This window comes from Thunnus albacares, chromosome 12 (genome assembly GCF_914725855.1).
Source record: "Thunnus albacares chromosome 12, fThuAlb1.1, whole genome shotgun sequence".
NCBI lineage: Eukaryota > Metazoa > Chordata > Actinopteri > Scombriformes > Scombridae > Thunnus > Thunnus albacares.
This window is the reverse complement of record NC_058117.1, coordinates 25363910-25390191: the sequence shown is the minus strand read 5'-3', so window position 1 is coordinate 25390191 and position 26282 is coordinate 25363910. Positions and strand designations below refer to the sequence as shown.

General features: G+C 38.8%; 1 protein-coding gene and 1 long non-coding RNA gene across 8 annotated transcripts; one reads left to right on the top strand and one right to left on the bottom strand.

The window, feature by feature from the left end:
- Positions 1–932: 932 nt before the first annotated feature.
- On the top strand, positions 933–12567 carry LOC122994425. Its single transcript, XR_006406598.1, has 3 exons — positions 933–943; positions 2167–2169; positions 11723–12567. It is a non-coding gene; the product is annotated as an uncharacterized LOC122994425 (long non-coding RNA).
- A 5354-nt stretch (positions 12568–17921) lies between these two features.
- Positions 17922–24972, bottom strand: LOC122994402 (acyl-coenzyme A thioesterase 1-like). 7 transcript variants are annotated; one of them, XM_044369089.1, is made up of 4 exons: positions 24859–24972; positions 21677–22179; positions 21027–21229; positions 17922–20418 (listed from the first exon to the last, which is right to left on the bottom strand). In XM_044369089.1, exons 1-4 carry the CDS (start codon positions 24879–24881, stop codon positions 19810–19812), a joined length of 1338 nt encoding a protein of 445 aa, XP_044225024.1. In that variant the 5' UTR covers positions 24882–24972; the 3' UTR covers positions 17922–19809. The 7 variants fall into 7 exon arrangements, with proteins under 7 accessions (XP_044225024.1, XP_044225022.1, XP_044225023.1 ...); XM_044369087.1 differs by lacking the exon at positions 24859–24972 and adding an exon at positions 23211–23287; XM_044369088.1 differs by lacking the exon at positions 24859–24972 and adding an exon at positions 23217–23286.
- Positions 24973–26282: the final 1310 nt, after the last annotated feature.

Here is a 26282-nt window from a genome sequence, read left to right as displayed (position 1 = left end):
AGCTGCCCTAGAGGTCAAAAACTCCACAGGGTATACCTTTTAAAGGCCCCTTTACACTGTGCAATTTTGCACTGTGAGACCAAAGTTGACAACCGTGAGAGAAACATGGTGAAATCTTTGGTCATCAATCCAGCATGGTGCTCCTAGATCTCACTGTGAGACACGTCCACAGACGACCGATTTCTGTCAGAAATTTATGACCAAATTCTCACAATGTGACTGCTGCTACAAACCAATCAGAATACAACATGAAATGACACAGAATACACTGACATCTCATAGATGAACTTTTTAAAAATGAAATTTAGGGGAAAAACACACCCGTTCTCTTTATTATGTCCATGGCACTCAAAAACCAAAACGATGGAGGTGAAATGATAAAAAACTTTTTGTGACTTTGCTGCATTTTCAAAAATAACACACTGATGTATCTCTGCTTTCAAACACTTTTTTCTATTTACATCTTATTGCTACGATTCAAGATACATTCAGCGCATCTGACAGCCTTAATCTGATTTAATGCAGTCAGACATAGACTGTGATCAAGATTTTATTATCGGCATCTTGCACAATCTGACATGCAATAAGCTTATACAATCGTTGTTGTCTCATAGTCTAAAGGCACCTTAAGACTCAAGTAAATCAAGTCTCACTGTAGTTGAGTCCAGATCAAATCTCAGGTCTGAATTTTTAAGACTTAACTCTGATTCGAGTCCAAACCTCAAGTCTACAGCTACAACCTGGCAGCCAGGATGTGAAGAGAGGCTGTGGATTTTGGGGTCTCTGAGGGACCCTCTTAACCCAGCGCACAAGTAAATATCGGTGTAATGACATAATTTGTTTGATGATGGAAGTTCACTCTTAACCTTTGGTAATTTAAAAAACTTCCACTCACAGGCTTATATGTTTTGAAATTGCAGCAAAGTCACACCGCTCTAAACCGGTCATGACTGGATGTGTCTCACAGTGAGATCTAGACACTGTTTTTGTATTTTATTTTTTTATTTTACCATTTTTTCTCTTATGACTGTGAACTTTTGTCTTAGACAGTCCAAAATCACACACTGTAAAGGAGCCCTAAGGGGGAAGATGGTAACGCCTGTCTCTTTTCAAATGGTCTTTGACGTCTGATGTGAATGTCCTTGGTCTCTCTCCGGCTGTCCACTGCTGGTCTCCTGGTCGATGACTCTCAGTCAATGATGCTTTAGCCAGTTTTGGTCTGGTGTTCATAGACACCAGACCAGACTTGTTGTCTGTTTTCAGTATTGGTTCAATCTCTCGTACAGCGATGTAGCATTCCCACAGCTGTTGCATGTGATGTCAAACATGAACACCACTCCAGTTTTCCTTTCCAGGCAAGTTATGTCTTTAGTATTTTAATTTATGACATTTTCAGCTGAATCCATCGTCATGATGGAACAACGTGTGGAAAAGTTATGTTCCAACTGCTTCAGTGACTGCACGGCAGAATATTATGTTTTACTGTCATGTGTATGAATGTGACACAGGGTGATTGTTAGTCGACTGCCAGGATAAATAAAGGTTAAAAAAAAGGAAACTATTTTGTCTCTGTTGGACTCCATCACATCTTGACAAAAACGACCCCATAAAGAAAGCTGTTTCCCTTCAGCTGATAGCCCAGATGATCAGAATGAATGCCAGGACACTGTAAAGGATTACACAACTGATGTCTGAACCGAACAGCAGAGCAGAGAACCGGTGAGATCCTTCCATGTACCTGTCAGCCTGAAATGATGGCTGACTTCCTGTGGGCTGGAGAAACACTAATAGTCTCCAGCTGGACAGGGAGAAATCCTCACTGTGTGTGTGTGTGTGTGTGTATGTGTATTTTCTTCTAACAGCAGGAAACTTTACACCTACGTTAGGTCAGAGGATGACTTAAACATATGTGAATTTCTGTGTTCACCTGGTGTGGTACTTTCCCAGCAGAAGAAAAGATGTTGGGTCTGTTAAGGGTTGAGAATCAAACCGGAGGTGACTTCATGAACACTGGACTTTCTCACATGCTGTGGATTTCTCTCCTGTCAGGTTCAATGATACTGTGGAGGTTTGACATCACTGTATCTTATATATCCTGCCAACACTGTCTGCTATCATCACAGAGCTGCACTGGAGAATTTATATGTGCAGATAATGGCCAGATAGAGTGTATATCAACAACGGCAGAGTTGGTGAGAAATATGTACCTGGAAAGATTGCGATGATGTGGCCGGAGGCTGATTTGAGCTACCATGAATAACTTGAACTAACTCACTTGGTTTTGGTGTTGAAATCCAGATAAATAGCTGGTGTACAAATGCTAGTTTTAAAATGTAGCATGTAGCTGCTGACCAACAAGAGAAGATTACAGAAATAAACATTTATTGGATATTTAAGAACAACTGAAAATATTTTAAAGAATCAATGGCATCTTAAAAGCTTAACAGTCTCAAAGTGAGACACTTTTCTTTCTTCAAACTTCTACTTATTTTGGTCGATTTGGGTTTGTTCTCATTATTTCATAACTGTCTACATGCATTTATTTCTGTAATTAAAGCACAAAAAGCAAAGGAAACATGGTTGTAAATTCTGCACAATTGTGCAAATACAAGTGTGCGTCTTTGATTTGTTCCTGTAGAAAATAACCACACCCAACATTGGTAATTTGGGTACTGTTTGGGATAGAAAATGTTAAATATGTTACACAAAATAACTTTTGACAGGATAAAAGGTGGATAATACTTAGTTATCTTTTTCTTCTAACTTTTCTAGAAAAGTGTCCTGCCTCTGACTCTGACTGAACCATCTTGAGCTCATCTACCTTGAGTGAAATGAAACATTATCAATTCATCTCTCCAACTCTGCCTAAAACATTTATTTTTTTTTCCTACAGTCATCAAAATTTCTTTATACTTAGGCAAAAACTTCCTCTTGTGATCCTGTCATGTATTTTTCATATCGCAGACATCCACTCAGTCCTGTCGTGTCTGAAATTGCAGCTCAGTTGCTTTGATCTGATGGGTAATACTGCAGTGTCTCTCTCAGGGGGGAAAGAGACGAGCAGGACTCGCAAATCTCTAACATGTATCCATGAGTTTCCCCAGCAGATAAACAACACTGCAATGACATTTTTACACTATTAAACCATTTTAATGCCGGTTTGATGCATCAAATAGCAATTAATGTAGTTTGGGGTTTACAAACAACCATCTTATATTGATCTTTGAATATTCTCTTGTGACTTTTTAGCTCTGCCCTAAAAGGCATCCAAAAACAATTTAAGCCAGGTCTGATCTATTGAAACAGAGGGATTGAAACCATATTGAAATCATTACCAAAGCTGCATGCTTTGGGCTCTATATCTCAGCCTCTTGCAGGTAAGCGCTGAAATCAAACCGCAGCGCATACTTTAGATAGCTGGCCGGAGGAATGTGTGTGTGCCATGCCGCTTTCCATCTCGAGGTGTGTTTTCAAGGTCTCCAGGCTGCGTGGAGGTCCCTGCTCTAGGCCTGCTCCACATTAAAGCCACATGTTTCTGTTTTTCTTTCCTATAGGCATGTCATCCCTGCATGTCATACCTGCAGCTCTTACACCGACACACGTGCACGCCGCCGTCTTAAGGTGAAAACCTCACACTGCTGATTGTCATGGTTTCACTCAATGTGAAAGATTCATTGGCTCACAGAGGTTTTAGAAATATTTATAGGCATATGAAACCCTTCTTAAAACATGTATGATGACTCAGAGAAGGGGTGAGGTAAGCAGTAATTGGGGGGGTGACTGGATATAAAGTCACATTTCATGTATTTGGAACTCACCGTGAAACTCCTGGCAAGAAAACTCTTCACCGTCGCCAATAAAATCCCTTAAAGCTTATTGAGGAATTTTTAGCTTAGCATGATGATCAATGAAAAAGTAAAGATGTCTTTTGTAACTACTGTCACTAATGCTGCCTTAATTAAGAACATCTGACTTAGTGATCGCATGGGATGGACAATATCTTGTAGAAAATGAGACATGAATGTCTGGACCAAATTTCACAGCAATCCATCCAATAGCTGTTGAGACACTTCACTAAAACAAACCTCATGTTGGCACTAGAGGAAAAGTCAGGGGATCACCAAAAGCTGATAGGATTTATCCTCTGAGAAACATGAATGTCTGTACAAAATTTTGTCAATCCATCAAGAAATGTTTCAGTCGGGACCGACATTTCTGGCTAATAAAAATACACAGTTATCCTTTTCTATATTGCCATATTGTTTATATGAGTGAATGTTGCTTCTTCAGTAGATATATGGCTTTGTAACCTTTTTATGTTTTTATCCTGGTAAGTATGGAAGATCTAAAATGCCTAAATAAAACAAATCAAACTGTAAAAAAGTGAAATATAACAATGATAATAATACACAGTTATATGTATGCATTTTGTGACTTAATAAAATAGAAACATATGTTCAAAGGACATTTATTTAGCTTTTGACACCTATCGGTGACTGCTGAGTGATGTTTAATCCTTTTCATCCTACAAAATGAAGTCTGATGAAGGTCCATGAGGATCAAAATCTTAGTTTAATGTACTGATTCAGTGGTTTGAACACAAGGAATCTTCTTTTCTCCAAGATATTAAGCTTATTATATATTAATATTAAGCCTTTATTGTTGTTTTTTATTCGATGTTCACAAGTACACACACACACAAACCCATACAATGGAAGCAAATATACCATAAGACACAATATACCAGGTAGGTTATCAAACATTTATTTATATGCACAAACACACACCTTTATCTATCAAGTGTAGGCTTACAACATGCAGCCTGTGATTTGCAACATGAGATCATTTCCACTTTTTCAAATGTTGACAAGTTTCACTAATCAGAACAAACGGCGTGCTAACGACCCTGGCGTGAGAATGTGAGAGCTTTGTGAGACTTGCAAATGTATCTGCACTATTCGAGAAACGTGACTCTGCTTCCATGCGATCTGCGTATAAGCAGTGCTCACAGATCTCTCTTGTGCAGCGGGCTCCAGCTTCACATCTGTACAGTTACACTCACATGCACAATTATACAAACGTCATGTGATATGATCTCGCTCTCTCTCTCTCATTCTCTCACTCACTCACTCAGACTCACACGTACACACACCCTCAGAGCTGGACAGGAAGGGGTTGGGTTACACGTTTCCTGTGCTGTTGTCTTGATGTGAACCGTTCCCAGTTTCTTGCAGCTCCCAGGTGAGTGTGTGGTTTCAAACTGATGTTTTTACTGGGAAATCAGAAATCTCCTACTTTCACCTCCTCCTGCCCAGCACTTGTGTGCCTGCATTTTTTCTCTCCACTACAGTCACACACAAAGAGACATAAGAGTGTTTGATTCTTGATAAATTAACATATTTTCAGTTGATCGCAAATATTGCAACTCCTATCACTTGTATCCTTCTTGTGCATCCCCTCATTTCATTTTCCTTCTCTAATTTTCTCTTTAGTCTATTTCCATGATTGTCAAAGTTATCATTCATTTGGAGTCATGTTTCTGTCCACCTGTTGAAGTCCAATATTCACTCTCTTTTAGCTCTGTTTTTGCTCTCTACCAAAGTCCTTCCTGCAAAGCACTTTTTGACTGGTGTCTGTGAAAGGTGCTATATAAATAAACTTTGCTTGCTTGCTTGCTTGCTTGCTCCTGAGGGAAATATCTGACTCTTTAGCTGCTAAATGCTCCACTATATTCGCCAGCTAGTCTACAGCTAACTGTGTCTGTTTGCCGTTTGGTGCTGATTAGGGAGTGTACAGTGGGTTTTTAGAGCTTTCTCTCTGAAAACAGCTGCCTGCTGCAGCTGAAAACAATGGTATGAGAGCAGTGAGAGTGAACCAAAACAGTAAAGTTGCAGCTGGACAGTTAAACAATGAGTTGAAACTTGCTATAAAGCTCTGTAAAGCCGAGGGGAGCTGCAGAGTTCATCACTACGAGCATCACCTCTTTAATTACAGACATTTGATACAGTTACTATATATATATATATATATATATATATATATATATATATAAATTATAGCTGCTTTTAAAGGACCATACAAGGGTTTTTGCTTGAGATACTGTAGGTATTCATAGTGGGCGGCTGTAGTTTGGATGCTACAGCGTGTCAGTTGTTAATTGCTTGATTTCCTCGTGTTCACATATCAGAGTATCATAAGCGCAAGACATCAAACCCCATGTGCTGCTTGATGTGTACAAAAAAGTAGTAAGTTGCTTTGAACAATAGCGTCTGCCAAGTGAATGCGATGTAATGAGCGTCTTGTCTTCATTTTATTTGTCAAAAGTTACATTGTCTTTGCACGGTGAGACATTTGAAAGCACAAAGTGCTTCAAAGTCTTAACTGCACCGAACAACGATGCAACTATGGCATAGATGAAAGTATTCAAGTGTATTCAATGCATATGACTGCAAATCTACTGTAAACTATTGAAACTATTGTCTGCCTGGAAGGTGGGAAAACATTCATGAAACATCATACTTAAATGCATCTATGGATTTGGGCCTGGAGCTGCAGTATGTCTGAAGGTTTTACCACTAAACCTTCCTTCATCTCTGTTTCTCTTTCTCCTCCACCCAACTGTAACATGTCTTTCACATATCATCTATCTTTTCCCTTTTCCCTCCATCTTCTCCTCTTTCTCTCTCTGGTTTTTTCCTCCAGTTTTAATGCTGCTGAGGTGGAGTCTTCAGTCTTTACGATGTGCTGGTTACGATGCCTCGGGGCGCACCGTCTCCATGTTGATCTTCTCCTCAAAACAGACGCAGAAGCACTTTGCTGAGCACAATATCTGATGGCAGCACAGCGGTACAATACCAAAAAGAAAGAGAGCGTTACATAGGGACACTCACAAAATATAATATCTCAGGAGTGAATGTAAGATGGAAATTTAGCAACTGAATGTTTTATTCACTTACGGTAGCTGTGTTGACATTCATTGTAGCAGATTCAGTCTTTCAGAGTCTCCTCTAAGAGTTTTAATGTGTGGGAGAAGAGACTCGCCAGGGCTGACAGCTGTGCAGCAGCAACTGTGGTGCAGTTCAATATAATGTTTTTTAATTGGAAGTGAGAATATTAAGCCCTCTGAGTAAATGCAGTAATTATAAAAGCATTATGTAGCATCAGTCCATTATAAGCAATTTAATATGTTAAGTTTCAATGTAGATTAATATTCAGACTAATATCCGGTCCCTCTGTCCTGCTCTTCCAACAATCTGTTTTCCACATTTTGTTCTGTGGAAATCTCAGGTACAGTTGTTAGATACATGCAGGAAGAGACAAAAAACAAAAAACAACAACCTCTGCAGAGGAATTGACCCGCCCTCTGAATACCTCACTCAGGCAGCTTCAGCTAAATATAGCCAGGAGATGCATGTCTGTCAGCCTCCCCCTTCCTCCCCTTCACCGTCCCCTCAAGCCCTTATCTTAATTATTTCCAGACCTCTCAGTCTACATACAAACACACACAGCTGACAAAAAAAAAAAAAAAAAAAAAAATGGTGTTGTGTTTACAGTCCTTCCTGAGATTTTTAAAGGACCACGCCAGTATCTTTTCAAGTTTTGGCCCCTTAATTACAGCTCATGTACACTTGTCATTTGTGTTTGCAATTTTCAACAGCATGCTGTACAGTTTAAAATTTTTGGATGCATTTTTCCCACCGTTCAAGGCAGCCATTTATTTTGATTAGATTCCTTTTAAAAGTGAATTAGCATACTCGTGCATAATTCATGATAATATACCATGTTATCATAATTTTCCATCAATATCACAGCATCGTGTCTAGGCTGCCTGGCTTCAAAACGACAGAGAAAAACTCTAACCCTAACCCTAGCAGCCAAATATTGTTTCAACCTAAAGAACTTTATTTTTAATTCGAGCAGAAATCCCAAAGTTTCCAAAGAAAGCAAATATGTCAGGTTTAATTCGGAGGCCGGCGTATAAAATTATGCACAAGACATCTAGAATATTTCAGTTTGATGGACAAAGGAAAACTCTTGGGTTTAAATACTTCACTCAGTGTAAACATCATATAGATTCAATGCAGAGCTGGAACAAGTGGTTACAGAATGTATATAATACTGTCAAACACTGGAATGATATGACTTTTCCAATCTTAAGGGCACATGAAAGGGGAAAAAAACTGCATGTTAAGGGGTTAAAGCAGACTTAAAAATCATTGTGACTCATGCTGGTTTCAAATAGAAAAGAATACATACTTTTATAACACAGCAGCATGTTTTGCAAATTGTTAGCTGTGAAGTTAAGTACATGTGATTCATAGTAAATTGGCTATAACATGCAAAAGCACTGGTTGGGTCATTTAGATGTTGAGAAAAATAAGAAGTGGATTGTGCAAAAGAGTGTCAAGGACTCAATATATAAGGAGATCAGCTTTAATGTTTTGTTCAGAAAGCGTCTATCTCCTTTATGTGTATTGTATCTACAGTGTATGTGGCTCTGGGGTAACCACAGACTGTGTAGAGATGGAGGTGTGTGTTTGTAGTGAGTAAATTATGTCCGTCCTCCTGACTCTCCTGTGCAGAGCTCTGAGCAGTGAGGTGTGAGATCCAAACGTGACTCTCAAAACCACCCGAGGAAACACACATAATGTTCCTGTGCAGACGCTGAGTTATGACTGCTGCTGGGTCCAAACCTCGTCTACGCAATATGGAGAAAATCAGCCTTTAACCAAAGTGCCTCCCAGCAGCGGGGGTACATATTCAGGATTGCAATTTCGTATAATTGTCTACTCATATTTTCTGAATACTTATTGATTTGGATTTGAATAGCTATCATCATCTCTACTCACATCTGTGTGTGTCTTCAGTTCAAACAATAATATTAGATTAAACTTTAATGATCTCAGTGGGGAAATTGGGTTGCAGCAGCACCAAAGAATACACGACTGACAACACAAAATGGAGGTTTGATAAACATACCATGACTGAAAATGTGGCTTCAAGGAGCTGTTGCCTCTGATATTGTTGTCAATGAACACTGCAGGTTTATTATCTTTCCTACTCAGATGTGTCATATCGAGACAGGCACAGATATCCAGCCATCAATAATTCATCAATTCATGCGGCTAATTAGCTGCTCTTTCAAAAAACACATTCAAAACTGGTTTAACTGGTTTGTCTTCATCATAGGAAATTAATTTATGTGTGTTCCTGAACACTGAAAATGAAACTAATGAAACTAACTAAAAAGTTATCTGCTATAAATTTCTCTGTAACACTTTACAATACGGTACACAGAATTGTGCATAGTTACTAAGGAATGATGTATCAGCAACGACCTGATAACTGATGAATCGTTAATACTTTCCTTATAACGAGGACTATATAATGATGAGTTACTAGAGAACAGACTGGGAGATATCATATTAATGAATCATTAGTTCAATATCTGCAATATTGATCATATTGACAACTGTCGTCATGAGTCCCTTCTGAGTAACTGTGAACCAGATGCTGAGCGGCACAAAACTAGTAGCTACTCATTAATTACTAATTACTTAAACATTAGTTACTCTCTTTGTGCACCCCCAAGTACAGTGATACATAATACAAAGTAGTTAGTAAGCAGTCATTACTTAATTACTTCATGATTACCTCACCATTACACCAAAATTAATTAAAAAATGTATAAATTTATACAAATTTGTACTTGGTACTTTTTATTCCACTACGTTTATCTAACTTCCATACAGAGCATATGATATAAAACAATTTTAATGAGTAGTTTTACTTTTGATACTTTTAGTACATTTTAACGTCATTTACATACTATTGAGTAACATTTTGAATGCAGGCCTTTTACTTGTAATTGAGTATTTATAGATTGTGGCGTTGCTGCTTTTACTGAAAGTCCGTCTCCACTCAAAAACATGTTTTTATTCTTGTTCCTGGAGTTGAACATTGTTGCTTCACTCTGCAGAATGATGTATGTGCACGATTTGTAACATCACAACTAGTTTGGAAGCCAGTCGCGGTCCAATATTTAACTTTAAGCCACCAATGCACATAAACTGAGAATGGACTCTACAGTGAAGTAGGAGACAGTTGAACTTCTGAAATGAAACATATTTGCATATTAATTAGGGAGAAGGAATGGAGGCCATTTGAAGGATTTTAAGATGGTAATTATACTTTTATTTGTGGAAAAAAACATATCAGACACACAATATTGTTCCAAGCAGAGTATTTTTATGTCTTAATCCATATCTGGAGGGGATCATTAAGTAAAGAATCTGAATACTTCCTCCACCACTGGAAACAATCAGGAATCATGAGAGTATATTTCTGTTTTGAGTTCAAAATACAAAAAAAAAAAAAAAAAAAAAAAAAGTTGACCTCAACTAACAACTGCTGGTTCGACATCCAGTTCTTGCATGATAGGAACCAGTGGCGTAGACGAATACACAGTCTTTGGAGGAGAAACTGGGACTTCTAACAGGGACGAGACTCCAAGGAAACTCACCTCAACACATTTACGTTCTCTTTTTCATCAAAACCTTTCTTCATTTTTATACAACAATAATCAGTCACATCTGGGAACTAACAATCACCATTTAGCCACTCCACTGTAGAAACTAGGGGTTACATGCCTTGCACAAGGGTACAATGCTAGCAGCTGCAAAGGGAGGGGAACATGTACTTTATATTCTTCACTCACAAAGATTCAAAATCTGCTGCTTTGCTGCCTTTGATAGTTTTATCCTTCACCTAATTTGTTCAAGAACACACAAAATCCCACAAGTGACATGCATATAATTTTGTACTTTATCTTCACAAAGCAACTCAGTCATTTTGAAAGTGTCATTGCCATTGTCACCCCTCAAGATCACATTATATAATGGAACCTTTTTTCCCTCCTGACACCTTCTCATCTGTCTTCATCTTTCCTTTATTCTTATAGGATTCATTATATAACCGCTGTACTCCCTCTCTCTTTTGAACTCCTGTCTCCTAGCTGTCACAAGCTCTTAAAATGAGGCCAGAGGTTCATTTTAGGCTTCTCTATCTTTCACACACACACACACACACACACACACACACACACACACACACACACACACACACACACACACACCTCAATGCATATGGAAACTTAACCAAGCTTCACTGTATTCCACCAAAAGTTGTCTTCTGACAGTTCTTGAGCCAATCACAAAATGCTATTTTATTGCATTTTTTAAAGTAATATGATGAGGAAGAGAGGAAGAACCTCAGAACCATACAGCAATATAGCTTAGATATATATAATCCATAATCTCTAACATTTTAATGTTATGTATGTTATATCATACTTCATTAAAGTGATCTGAAATGATTTCACAGCCTCTCCGGTTTTCTTTATGTAATCTTTTATTTTGTCCGAGTCCTTACAGTTTGACAAATGGATATACAGTATAATTCAGGAAATCTACCATAATAATTAGGCAGTATAATTCTCTCTTCCATCTCTGATTCAAAGATAAAGTCGACGTAGGAACAAAACAAGAAATAGTGAGAGTTTTTAATCACTCAGTCGTCATCTCAGTGATCAGATTTTAACTGTAAAAAATAAACTTAAAATTTAAGTGTAAACTGCTTTTTCCACCACATTTTTTTTATATGTATTCATTTAGAGCTTCAACAATTAGTTGGCGATTATTTGACAAGCGATTAATCGTTTTAGTCATTCTTTAAGCAAAAATACCAAATATTAGCTGGTTACAGCTTCTCACATGCATAGCTTTGCTGCTTTTCTCTTTTCTTTTACATCATTGTAAACTAAATATCTTTTGGGTTTTGGACTGTTGATCAGACAAGAACAAGACATTTGAAAATGTCCCCTTGGGCCGTGAAAAATTACAACAAGCATTTTCCACTATTATGACATTTTATAGATGAACTGAGAAAATAATCGTTGGTTGCAGTCAACAATTATATTGCATGCTGTTCTGTTTAATGTCACCCAATATCCTCAGCAGAGATGAATTGATCATCTCACATACTGTATGGTGTAAAACGATTGTATGGCACTTTTAGCTGTATTCCTTGTCTATGTTTATAAACACACTTTCCTTCTTTATTGCGAATTCACGCACATGCAAAGACTCATCCAATCAACTTCTTAAACACCATCAATCCATCTCTCTGTCATTTCCCTCAAATACAGACTAAGATCTTCTAGCTGCCTGCCGTGTGCACTATCTGTTCCTTCATTTGTGAGCTGGTCCAAGATGAAGACTCATCAGCTGCTAACTGGGAGTTATTCATGCAGACTCACATCCTGTTACACATCAGCAGAGCCAAGAGGGGCGAGATGTACACACACCATGGTACTGAGAAGAGGAAACTCTGTTTAGGAAACAGGGAACAGTGACAAATTATGGTGTACCACAGAGTAACTCTTGTACTTTACTTGAGTAGTTTTAAATCAGCTGTCAAATTACCAATTACACTTGTAAAGTTGTGTTTGAGCTCAATATGTTCAATATGTTCAACTATAGCACCTCCATGAGGCTAAATAAGGTGTTACATCATCAAAATCATTAAAATACATATCGTACATCATAATGGACCTGTCAGACAGAGAGACAGAAAGAGAGGAAAATATTGAGTTTGAGTTTGTTAAGCTGCATTTGCTCATAATCATACTCTATTTCTGTATAAATGCATAAATCTACACAGCATTAGCAGACATGACTCAGAAAACTATAAATATGAACACTTCTATCTAGCTCTGACACATGGAAGTCTTTCTCTGGTGTCTATGTTGCCGAGTCTCAGTGAACCTTTGCAGGTCTCACTGGGATCAGTTTAAACAACCGAACTCATGGGACGAACAAGCAATTTTTATGCTTTTACCAGAAACATGGAAGTCTTTGATCCTGTGTTTTCAAAGCCTGGCTCACACGGTTCGTCAACTGCGTCTTGGCGAAGGCCCGAGGATCGCTGCCAAACACACGGGCCGCTGAACTGTCGGGGGATTTGAATAAATGTTTCTGGAATCGCTGCTTCCTTGGGTGCTTGTTAAATGAATTAAACAGGAGATGATACGGTACCTCTGCTGGTACTTAATGTATGATGCAGGAAAAGAAACAAGGACACAACAAGATAAAAAAGGATTTGAGCCGCTCTTGGTTATGTAAATGAAGAGGCAATTAATGTTGCTAGATGAAAACAGTGTATCGAATGCTGTGTTTTCTCATTGATGCTCATTTATTCATGAAATCAAAGACTACAAGAGGGATTTTCTTCATGGTTAATGAAAAAATAAACAGAATGACCATGCAAATTCTCTGTTCAAGTTAAATATCAATGCTGTAGTTCCATTTTTTAAAAGCTTAAATGCTATGACACTTGGGGAAATCCATGTGTTTATTTTCTAGATTAATTCAATATCCTCTGTGTGTTCAGTGCAGAGGTAGCTCCAGGATACGTTTAGCTTAGTTTAGCATCTTTAGCATCCATTTAGCATGCAGAGGGAAACTTCTAGCCTGGCTCCATCGAAGGTGACAACAAAGTGGTAATTTTCACACACTGTATGCATGTGTTTAACACATGTAGACGCAAAGAAGACATTGTGATTTAACAAGCAGTTGGCTTATGAAATTGAGCCATTTAAACATTAACCCAGTCACCTCACACAGCTCCAAACAGAACCCGCCTGACTCTTCAATATGTTGATGGCTTTATTGCTAATAAGATACAAGATGTAAATAAGACAGCTGGAGCTGTTGGAACCTCTTTTGGTGGAGGTTAGCTGTGTTACAGCCCCCAGTGTTTGTGCTAAGCTATGCTAACAACATCCAGGACCAATCTCTACTGATCTACTGAACACGGAGTTGAAATGACATGATTCTTCTCATGTAACTCCAGCAAACAAGGGTCCAAATATTGAAATGTTCCCTTTAAAACAACAAGTGTGATTCTGATGTTTAATGAGATGTAAATGGACCCTTATTGATTTCACGGAAGACAGGAACAAAAAGACTGAATAACTTGCCTGTCCCTTACTATAAAGCATGATGTCAAGACTCTTCCAGTCTCAATCTGTCATCACATAATGTTCTTCAAACAAGCTTGTGGTCTATTGTTTGAGTGATTTTCACTTTGTAAACCGAACAAAAATTGTTCTTTTTTTAAGCACCATTTCAATCGATTAAAAGGTTATTATCAAATTTAGTGATGACACCCAGTTGGACTAAAATAACTAGTTATGTGGAATCTCGCCTCATTCAGTAATCAATATCACAGTTGCTGGAAACCAAATGCTTTCTTTAAAGCATCCTGGAAGTGCTGAAGAAAAGGATGCTGACGTGTGATGCATTATTGAGCAGAGTGCAAGAGATTCTTCTTAAGTTTCAGTTTTAAAAGAGCAGTGGCTTTCAAGAGTTGGAGCTGTCTGAATTTAAAGCACAGTTGGGTCTTTTTATGTTACCGTTGTGTCCCGTCTTTTGATGCCAACAATACCTATCAAGTTGGGCTGATTTTTTCATGATCAGAAATGCAGTATAATAATACACAATGAAGACATGCAGAAGACTCACACACGCAATTAAACAAATCTGCACCAGATGAGCACAGAGATGCCACCAGCCCTCGATAGCCTGCTGATCTAATTACATGGTGTAGACTACATACAGCCTAATAATACACAGAGGTGACATGATAGCCTTGTAATTTTCATCAGTACAATTCACACAGCTAAAACCAACACAGCTCTGATTTCTCACTGTTTTCTACTCTGGATAACCAGAGCTAGTAAACACAGCTGGAAAAAGAAGAAAATGGAAAAAAAACAAACATCTGAGAAGGTCTGTGTGATACTATATTGCTGAAATTTAGTCAGAGCTGACATATATTTGAGGTAATCAGGTGGATGAACCTGCATGTGCACAACACAGGCTCAGCAGTGAGGGTGACAAATTGCATGGAATAAATGTGTCAGACAGGTTTTTTTGTCGCCCATACTTTCTGCAAGACAACATATGATCAAATGAGTCTACACAGCACACAGTGGATGATGAGTTTGCTCTCAAAATAAGCTTCAGTTGACAATACACAATTATTATCTCCTATCTTCTGGTATGACAGATAACATTATCCATTTCTTGCTGAATTTCAGACAACAATGTTTAAAATAGACACCATTCGAAATACTTGTCTCGCATTTTCAAAAGCTAAAGCCACAGTTTAGACACAAAAACCTAAAAGTACCTTAAAGTCCCTGGCTCCAATTGACTCCCATTCAAAAAGCGACAACTTCCCTCTAGAAATACTAAGTCATTATTTTCTACGAGTCATTATATGGTCTCAATCCCTAAATTTTGGCCCTCTAATAAGTGTGCTGGTGGTCATTTTGGAAATTATTGCTCCGTTAATAAGATTTGAAGACTTATAGTAGCTTTGATATCTGCCGTGTGGGCATTGATTGACAGCTGTGATTGGCAGTTGGCTCATAAGCTGTTCTCCGCGGCTCCAGAACTCACATTGAGTCGAACTATTATTGCAATATTTTGGTAAATTTAATGTTACTTGATTATGATACCTGCCATTTTAGCATAATTTAGCTAAAGTAGCTAACCTTAGCCATTGTGCACCACTTGGTGTTCCCAGTATGCTAGCGTTGGCCTCGGCCTGAGTGGGGTGTGTTTCCAGAACATGAAAGGTATAACCCCACATTCCTTATTTGGAAGGTCCTGGCTCCAGATGGAAAACATGGCGCCAACCATAACCAGCAACTCTGGGCTTCAAACTGGCTTCAATGCAAACCAATGGGTGACATCACACCTTGCTACATCTATCTGTAAATACAGTCTATGGCTCAGACTGAAATATTTCTATTGGAGATATTAGATGGATTGGATTGATTGCTAAGTTTTGTACAGATGTTCATAATGTCTAAAGGATGAACCATCCTAACCATTTTCGTAATCTCAGGACCATCTAGTGCCAGCAGGTCAGTTTTCTCTTACCCTGGGAAATATCTCAGTATTTACTTCCGAGACAATGAATCCTAATCAAGGTGATCCCTTGACTTTTCCTCTAGTGCCAACAGCAGGTTGTGCTTTTGAATTAAATGCCTTGTATTGGATGGATTGCCATGAAATTCGGAACATACATTCATGTCGATTGTTAACTTCTTCAAATCATCAGGTCAAATTTTCAATTTGTCACTTTGGTTTAAAAATACATGGAAAACTAATGACATTCCCCCAGCTTTACTTACTACTTAGTGCTAATTAGACAACATTAGCATGCTAACACACTATACTCATTGGGCGCATGTGAGCATGCTGACAGTAGCATTTAGCTCAAAGCATCACCATATCAAAGTACAACCTCGCAGAGGGCTAGATTCTAGATTTAACTAGAAAAAAAAAGAAATATACTCACATAATCTGACACTAAAACAAATTTAGGCAACAAGGATTTTGCTGACATCTACTGTATGTTGCTTGATTTAACAGTTCTGTCTTAAGTTTAACTATGTGCAAATAAGGTTTCACATTCCAATTCCATTTCAAATAGATTCATATCACTCTAACGAACTTTGCAGTACCATGATATTTGCTCTTTGATTTTGTTTCACCATCAGCACTGCTACATGCCTCCTTGTCGTTATTCCTCATTAAAAATACAGCAGTAATAGCCTGTGTACACAAGAGGCCTGTGGCCACAATCACAAAACACAGCATCATGATGGATGGCTTGTCACAGCTGCACCGGCATTTGCTCTCAATCAGGAAAGCAATGGCAGACTCCTGTAAGCTTAAGGGGATCCTATTATGCTCATTTCCAGCTCTTTATTTTTACTCTGGGATTCCACTAGAGTAGCTTTGTATGATTCACAGTTCAAAAAACTCTTTATTTGGCTTATACTGACCCTTTATGCAGCCCCTCAGTTCAGTCTCCATCTCTAACAAGCAGTATGAAGAGGCGTCTGCCTCTTTATATTAAAAGCTTTTAAATGACTAAATAACGGGAGACTTTTACTGTGAAGAATTTACAGGATATGAAACATGTTCCTCACCGAATTGGCAGAGCTTCATTAGCAGTGTCAAAACCGATAGAGCTATTCATTCAGTGGATCATTTAGAAATAATGCAGGGAGGAATAGTACAAGCAGAAACAGCCACAGTGATGATGATGTTTGATGAAGAGCTGCAAACAACCAGCACACTTCCAACAGGTAAACTACTTGTTTTACTTTGCCCTGCTGTGTAATGGAAAATACTCACAGTGTTCCAGCTCAACTCGAGTCATGGCTCATCGTGACTACCCTCAAAACAATGGAAATATGCCATAATGTTAGCAGAGAGGAGCAGAAAACTCATGCGCTGTGCGTGTAGCAGATGACCATATAAATAAATCTGTCACGAGCTGATGTCAGCTCGGGCTGAAAGTAGAAAAAAACATTGAAAAACTGAGCGTTCAGAGCAGTCTGAAGCCGGTGCTCACAGGGATTACTTCTATATACGTTTACCTCATTATTTGAAACTTTGGCCACATTTAATATGAACATCCAACATTGTAACATTATATATATATATGACAATTAATACTGTATATATTATATATAAGGAAAAGTATCATGGTCCCCTTTAAAATAAATGATGAAAACTGCAAAACAACAACAGTCTAGTAATGGAACCTATGAATTCTGTTTGTGACGGAGCAGTGAGATTGATGATGCAAGTGAGAAAGCTAGAGCAGCACACCAGGGTGTGTTTGAGTTTTTGTGCAACTCCCTTTTATTAGTGTCTCCAGCATAAGTCACAATAAATGAGAGAGAAGATGAAGGAAATGACTTAGAGAAGTGGACTCATGACTGAAAGTTTAAACATTGAACTGTGGGCGAAGAAGGGAAACAAGCATCCTTATTATTTTGCATTCAACAACACTGATATGAGCTATCAATGCCCAATGGGAAGTGAAGTTGTCAAAACCTAATGTTATCAATCACTGTTTTAGCTTTATTAAAAGAATGAGGTGCTCAAACGTTACAATTGCGTACAAATATTATTTAGAATCAGAATCAATTTCATTGACCAAACTGACGGTTAAACCGACTGATATAGATATAGATATATATACACATATATATAACAAATTCAATTCTTATTCTCAGTGGTTCTCTGCATGCTTACATACAGTGCCTTAAACACTATATGGCCAAAAGTACAAAATGCACAAATTGAGGTCCATAAAGAAATGGTTTACCCAGTTTAGTGTGAATGAACTTGACTGGCCTGCACAGAGCCCTGACGTTAACCCCAACAAAAACCTTTGGGATGAACTAGAGCACTGAATGAGGCGTTGCTTGATGTTGTATTAATTATTGACAACATCTAAAGACTGTGAGAGAAAACACAGGCACCCCAAGCTGACCAATTACAGCTCATGTGGTCTCCGTAGGCGCAAAAGCCCAAAGATGTAATTACATTTTTGAGGAGGTGCACGTCAGCTCAAACATATACCAAGTAGCAACGGAGACTACGCCATCAATCCCGAACACTCACATATAAATACACTTTTACTGAGGTACAACCTCAACCTCGAGTTTCTGATGCTTGTACATCTATTAGTGGAGGTGCAGTATTTGGATCAACCCCTGCCTTTCAAGAGCCAGAAACCTCTATGTCACTGAAAGGGAAAGGGAGCACACAAATACAGACACATATAGAACAAGAAGGAAAAAAAAAAGCTTTTCAACAGTGCTGCTTAATAAATCGAGGAGACAGATCAAGGCTGGCTCTGCTATCTTGATTAACCTGCGTTGTAGTGAGCCTGCTAGGAACAATAACATGTTATCTCTTGTCTTTGCAGAGCGAGCGAGAGAGAAAGATCAGGGTGATATAGTTACCAAGAACTCGTGTTTTGTTCCCTGCCTCTCATTTCCTTTTTTAGTTTTATTCTCTTTTGCAAAGGTTGTTTCCGGGTGATTTGTAGCTGCTGAGTGTTATACAGTGAGTCTGAAGGGAAGATTAAAACAATATTAACACATAAAAGCTTCACAATTTTGTATCAAGTGTTCTTCCAATGTCTGAAATTCTTTGTTCTTTAAGATTAAAATGTGCCAAGGTATGTTTTTTTTCAGCCGTACTGTACAGGGGCTGAGATTGATGTAATTCAATCTGTCTGGTGATCAATGGATATTATGAATATTATTTTTTTTTTTTGTGAAGTTATAAAGTTAAAAAAATAACATTATTTCATTTGCTTTTGAACAAAAATATACAAAGTAATTTAATTTGTGCACTTACAGTCAGAAAATATAAACTTATAATACTTAGTGTGCCACCATAACTGTGATGCAAATATTGTCCAATACTTCACTGTCACCTTCTTGTTTACAACAAATTAATCTACAAATAATGACAAATGATGAGTCACCAAAAACACTCCTCAGAGATCTAACATCTGTCCAATCCTATTGTTTCCACTTTGCTTGAAGGTATAGTTTTCTAAATATTGTTGGTGATTGTTTCTGTTTTCTCACTGGAGATACTAATTTTAGCTTCATAAAGTATGTATGCTCCCTATGTAGATATAAAGGGCTCATTCTAAGGTAATGAAAACATAATGATTATTATTTTTAGGTGATTATACACTAATTAAAACATACTTATGAATATTATATTCCATTTCTGCCAAGTTCGTTCTGCTAGATGCCACTAAATGCTACACGTAGCACCTTTAATTGTGAAAACATTAAATCAATTTAATTCGACTGAACTTGTTTTGATGTTGGTTATATAACCGTATTTGCATCTAGAGTTTGGCTGTTCCCTGAGTATCATTGCAGCTCAGGTGAGATCTGAAGAACTCCTGGATCTTCTTCCACATGTGGACTTCAGCTGCTGCGTGGGACCTGGGCTCACCGCCCCACATGACTGTTGTGCCTGCGATGTAATGGATGCTGGAGCGGCAGTAGGGTCCATAAGGTGGCTCTAAGTAATGTCCCGCTCCAGGGTAACACACACTTTCAAAGTTCATCTTCCCATGACGCTTCAGTCTCTCCACCAACTCGTCCATGTGAGCCTTACTGTCCCAGTTGAGGTCGTCCTCTGCCGCCACAAAGAGAAAATGTCCCTTGGCTTTTTCAATGGGGATCAGGGTGGCCTGGTTCTCCTCTGCCAGAGGATTGTTAATAACATTCTTGACAATGCCGAACCCTGACTCAGTGGGAATCATCCTGCTCATGTCAAACAGTAACCCAGGGTGAAGTAGGCTTTTCTTATAGTAGAGGGGGAAAAGTGTGTTGGCACAGCAGCCATTAATCCACACTACAGCATCAACACCTGCCAGATAAGAGGCCATTGAAAGAGCAACATCTCCAGTTTTTGAAAGTGATAATACACCAACTCCTTTGCTGCCCACCTGTAAAAACACAAAGTGCAGATTACAAGTTACAAAAACAGACTGCACATTAGTTGCTTTTTCACTTTATCTTTTTTTTATTATTTATTCTTCTATTGCAGTTCATCAAGACGTCAATGGCATCTCCAGATAAGAGCAACCCTGACTGGAATAGGGATATGGGGACTCTCTCACTGAGACTGACTTGGGACAGGAGCTCAATGATTTTAGGCTCAGCCAAAAGAAGCAACATGAGTCTGCTCTCATGTGGGCCAGACACCCACAAGTGTCGGGGTCTGGTCAGGTGCAATGTCAGAGGTGGGGGCCTTAGCATGCTGAACCTTGGCTGAGTAAACAGGGATGTGAAGTGTCTCTAGTTGGGAGGGAGCTGGAGTTAGAGCAAGAGGTGGAGCAATACCAGCTACATATAGTTAGCCCTGACCGCTACACACAGCAGTGTTGAAGCAGAGAGTTATAGAGGGCTGCTTTTATGCATCTGTGTGTCACAGGAAGGGAGTCACTGACTGTTTTCTGTCCCTCAGGATTCACCAGGGAGAGTTAGCTAAGTATAGAGGCATCCGGGCTAACTTACTTTTAGAAATCAAATTTCAGAAATTCAGAGAACTCACCTTATCTAGTTTTTTTAAGAACTGCATTGCCTCCTCGAAATAATCTAGCTGGACCTCTTGAATTTTTTTCGGCATGTCATCATAGCCATACGCGGCTACAGTCAGAACCACAAATCCTCGACTGGCCAGCAGAGAGGCTCTTTTCTCTGACAAACCTCCTCCTAAAGTGTACAGATCCAACACAGCAGGGAATGGACCTTCTCCTGGATCAGAGAACACATGAGAGCACAATATTAAATACATCTTTAATGTCATGATGCATCTTCATTTTTCATATTGTGTTTACAGTATATGAACTGCCACTACTATTATTACTATTCACGAGCATGCTGGTGATGTTGAAAAGCCAGTGTGGCTAAAGAGGTATTAAGCCAGCCAATGCTATAATATTGCTTTTCTGTTTGTTTTTAATAGGGTTTTTGGACAACAATTGACTTGGTACAAAGCATAAGATTCATATATAAGCCTGTGGCTACAGAGACAGTACTTTTTAGGATAAGGTCATCAGTGGGTTTTTGTCTCTTTTCAGGAACTTTTGATAAAATATAATACTTTTTTGATAAAATAACACTGGCATTGTGCTTGAAATTTAAAAAATGAAGTTAAAGCCTGACAAAGACAACAATAGCGACAACAATGAAGCAACCAACCTGGGGGAGTAAACAGGACTCCACGAATATTCCCCTCCTTGACACGGAGCCGGGTGACCCCCTTTCCAATAAAGACCCTCTCGTTAGTCACTTCTGCCAGGATTCTGCCCTCCCCCTCCTCTTCAAGCACAGAGAACTTCACCACCTGGGGGTTTAGCGAATTGTTTTTTTGAAACCTTTTTTGCAAGGTGTCCGCCCTCATCGACCACAGCAGACCCATGGGTTCAACCCCGACATAGCTCCCTCTGAGCGAGGGGTCTCTCTCCAGATCGACCTCCCCGCTCCCATCAGCCCTGTAGGTGGCCGAGGAGCTGAACACCACTCCTTTCTCGTCGGTCAATCTGGCCCTCATGGTGACCACCTGCCTCGACCTCAGCCCGGCCACCTTCACCTGAACGGGCTCATCGAACAAGCATTTGGCTCTCGGCAGCAGCTTCACTCTGATTTGGGAGGCCATCTCTTCTGAAAGTACTGTTGTTTTCTTCACAAGGTTTGACTTTGTGCTGAGATTGTAAAAAAATAAATAAATAAAAAAAAATAGGAAAGTTACATTATTTCAGGAGACTATCAAATAGAAATTCATTTAAGTTGACTCAAACATGTTTTTCCTTAAAAAGAGTACTTTAACTGTCAAATCCCCCAAAAGAGGCAAAACACCCCTCCCACTACACTTGGTATTAACATGCGTCTCGGGTGAGCTCTAAATACAGGTGTAAACGCACCCAAGATGCACTGAAGACCTATTGGGATCCGATCACTCAAGCCACATTCGGAGGTGGTCAGGGCTGCATGTAACCACGTTCTTTTAGTAGTGTAAACGCAATGCGTCCTGAGCCACATTGAAGGATCGCCTACTCAGCTGACGTCCTCTATTTTCCGGCAGACTAGACACAGGACCCTCCGTCCAAAGCTGTTCAACTTGTCTGATAACAGACACCCTAACCGGTTTTCCTCTTCAAATCGACAATTAGTATAATGGAGGATGATAGCTCAAACTGTAACTGTAGCTAGTTAGGGGGTAGGTGACCACTGTGGTGCATCGGCAAGGATGCTGGGATGCTCTGTGTGGTTCTACAAACAAGAATAAACAAACAGCATTGGCTCACAGGCAGCAACACTGCTGACAGGAATCATTAAGCAGTGCTAATGCTAATAAATCCTAACAGCACCTCTCATAACTCTACTTACCCTAGAGGTAAAGTTCTGTTTAGCAAGTTACTTGTATTACGTACACTTTGGTCACATGAGACCACCGCCGTCATAAGGCACTTCAATAATAGTCATGACATCACTGTTAATCCTAACATGCCCAGCGATACAGCCGGAGTATGAATATCAGAATATGTGAGCAATTACATTTCCACCATGGCAGTAACAGCCACTGATTACATTTACTATAGCGCGTGTTAGCATGTGGCTAGCGGACTTTATGCTAATAGCTTTGATCTGAACCGAACATATTTACATCGCTAATATAAACGTAAAGTCACAGAAAGTTACGTGACACGATCCACTTTCATGTTTCTGAACGCACACATACGAGGATAGCTCGCGAGTGGCCATTATTTACAATATACACTCGACTGCAGTCTCTCTCTCTTCCGCTCTCCATGGTAACTATGAAATAAAAAGAAAACAGCAACCGGCACTGCTTGCATTGCTAATAACAAGGGCGCTGATTGGCCGATCCCTGCTACCTACTACAACAAGGGAGCTGATTGGCTGATCCGACTACCCAACTGATTGACTAAACTACTGTTATACACAAACAAACGAGTCCTTCATCACAATTAACATAGAAATTAAACCATTAATTTTTCGCTTGTTTGTCTAAAAAATATTTCAGAGGCTAAACGTTGCTGGATAGTTTCCTCTGTCCTGTCAAGTTGATAACTACAGTTTTTAGTTTTGCTGCGCTGCTCGACATAATGGAGCTCAGGATTTATCAGGAGGACGGCTGCTTTACTCCAAACAGTATCAACGTGGACTGGGTGTGTAACAGCTGGCCTATTGGATGTGTAGAAGAACACAGAACATTAATTAACATCAGATCCTGTCGGCGTGTTGGAGAGGCGTAGCTGCGGAGGGATCGCTGCTTTTTTTCTAATTAATTAATTAATTATTTGTGCATCTATACAGGTATATACCATATTGTTTATGTAACTATGTATTTTTTGTGAGTCTGTGTTCCTTGTGGTCCATTTGGTCTGTTTTATACTCCCCATAATTTTCCTTTAAGGAGAAATGGGTCCGGGTTCTTATGGGTTAAATTATGATTACAATCCTCATTATAAAAATGAAGTGTACCATTTCTTTTAAATATTTTAATTTGTTAATTATATAAACACTTGATTTAAAAAAAGTGTTAAAAAACAAACAAACAAACAAAAACAGGATTTATGTGGACAAGAAAAAAGTCTGAGATAGAAAAAGTCTTCGTTTACATGGTTTGTCATTTAAGGTAAGACTCAGAGCTTGAGGGCTGTAAGTTGTGATATGTGTCATAACACACAGGATCACATACAGATTTATTACATACATGTAAAACTATAAAGTCAGAGCACCTGTCTAAATGACTAAAAAAAAAAAAAAGCAAAATAGCCAGTGGATTTCAAAACAAAGTAGAGAGGTGATAAGGTAATCATGCACATACACACATATATCTGTGTCCTGTTCACAGATGATGGAGCACTGATTACAACAAGACAACAATAGAAGACCTCAGCTTGTCAAAAACCACCAGTCTTCAGACACAAAATGAAAAACCAAAGCCCTCTGTTCTCTGTTTCTTCCTGCCTCACATAAAGACTTGTGCATGCATTCCCTTATGGAAGCTGACAAGACAAGGGTTGACTGTGAAGGACGCTTGGAAAAAGTCCAGTGCAAATTAATACATAAGGATTAGGAAGGAGAGTGACTGTAATGGCTTTTATCTTAGTCCATCAAATACTAAGTGAGTTATCAAAATGATTGACTTGAACAAATGTTTAGTAAAGAAAGCAGTTTGTCACAGAGGAGACTCATTTTTTTACAATGTAACGTCATCATGAAATGTTAAGTTTTTCTAAAGAAAAGTTAGTTTTTTTTTTTTTAACAAAGTACCATGTTCATGTGCATCTTTTAATTTCCTTTCAGGGACTGCAGAGGGAAAGAAAAGTCAGAAAAGTAGAAATGTGACCTACCTGCGGTTAAAGCAAGTGTTCATCTAGAATGAAAATGACTGTAATGTGGGTTAAAAGTCCCTTATGTTCATCACAGTTTCCTGATGGTGCACCACCCAGTAAACTGTTTATCTCAACTGTCGGTGCAGAATGTCTTGTTTGTCCCTCAAAGGAATAGGTGTGTTTGTGAAATACAAACTTGACGTATTGCCAATGATTTGTGGTGCTGAAAGTTTCTTTTTAATGTGTTAATGTTCATCATTGTGTATCTCAGGCTCTGCCGGGGGGGGGGGGGGGGGGGGGGGTCCAAATCAAAAAACCACCACACTTAGACTTGTCAAATCTGGACTAGATTACCAAGGAGACCCCAGAGACTCTTTAAAACACAGTTTCAGATTTGTGAAACCTTTATTCTATTTGTGAAAACGGAAAAATGGGCAATTTGAGGTAGTTTCTCAGTATAATGACTTAAAGGATCTTTTTTTTCATCACATTTGTGGAAATGGGCTTCCATACACATTAACCTTGGAGCTCACGGTGAGTATTTCTTCTTTCTTCTCCCAGCAATATTTAAATTAATTCACTAACAATCACCAGTGGGCGGTTAAGTCCCCCCTCAAATCCTTTCTTAAGTCCTCCTACAACTTTGGTCGGCAACTTCCTGAAATGGGAAACAGAATCAAAGTGGCGTCGCGCTAACAACAACAGTCACGTCCTCCGTAGACAACTGGTAGATTTGAATTGTGCAGATATGTGAAATTGGCAAACTTGTTTATTTATGTTGTAATTTTCAGCCCTAACTGTACTGTTTAAAGGTAGGGGAGAACGGGGTAAATCAAGGCAGTGGGTAAAATGAGCCACCCCCTTCATCTAGGTAACCATAAACAAAAGTAATCATGTGACAACAAATTAAGAAAGTATAGTTCACATTACTCAATCCATCTTGGACTCAAGCACATGGAGAGAGTGGTCAGCAAAACAGAGCAAAAATAGAAAAAAAAAAGATTTTTGTCATGCCAAGTTTACACGTTACTAAAGTTATCAGTCTTATTATCAGTCTTGTATCTTCATTAAAATAAGTTTTGGACATTATTACATGTTAATTTAAGTCAGTGTAAGCTCCAAAAGAAGGTCATAAACTTAGCATTATTGTTGATTTGAGCCACTGTGTATAACAGTTTTGTCAAAAATGGAGGTTGTGGGGTAAAACGTGCCAGTGATGTTGGGGCCAGTTGAGTCAATGGCTCAATTTACCCACCAAAAATTATCTTCTGATATTCTAGAGACCAGAGACACTGTTCATGTTAATGTTTGATCACTGGTTCAAGTGTTACAATGTTGATGAATAAATACCTAATTGTTGACTAATGTTAAGTTTAATCCACACACAAACTTGCTGAACATACAGACGGGTGACAAATTAAAGGAAAAGCAGACATAAAGTG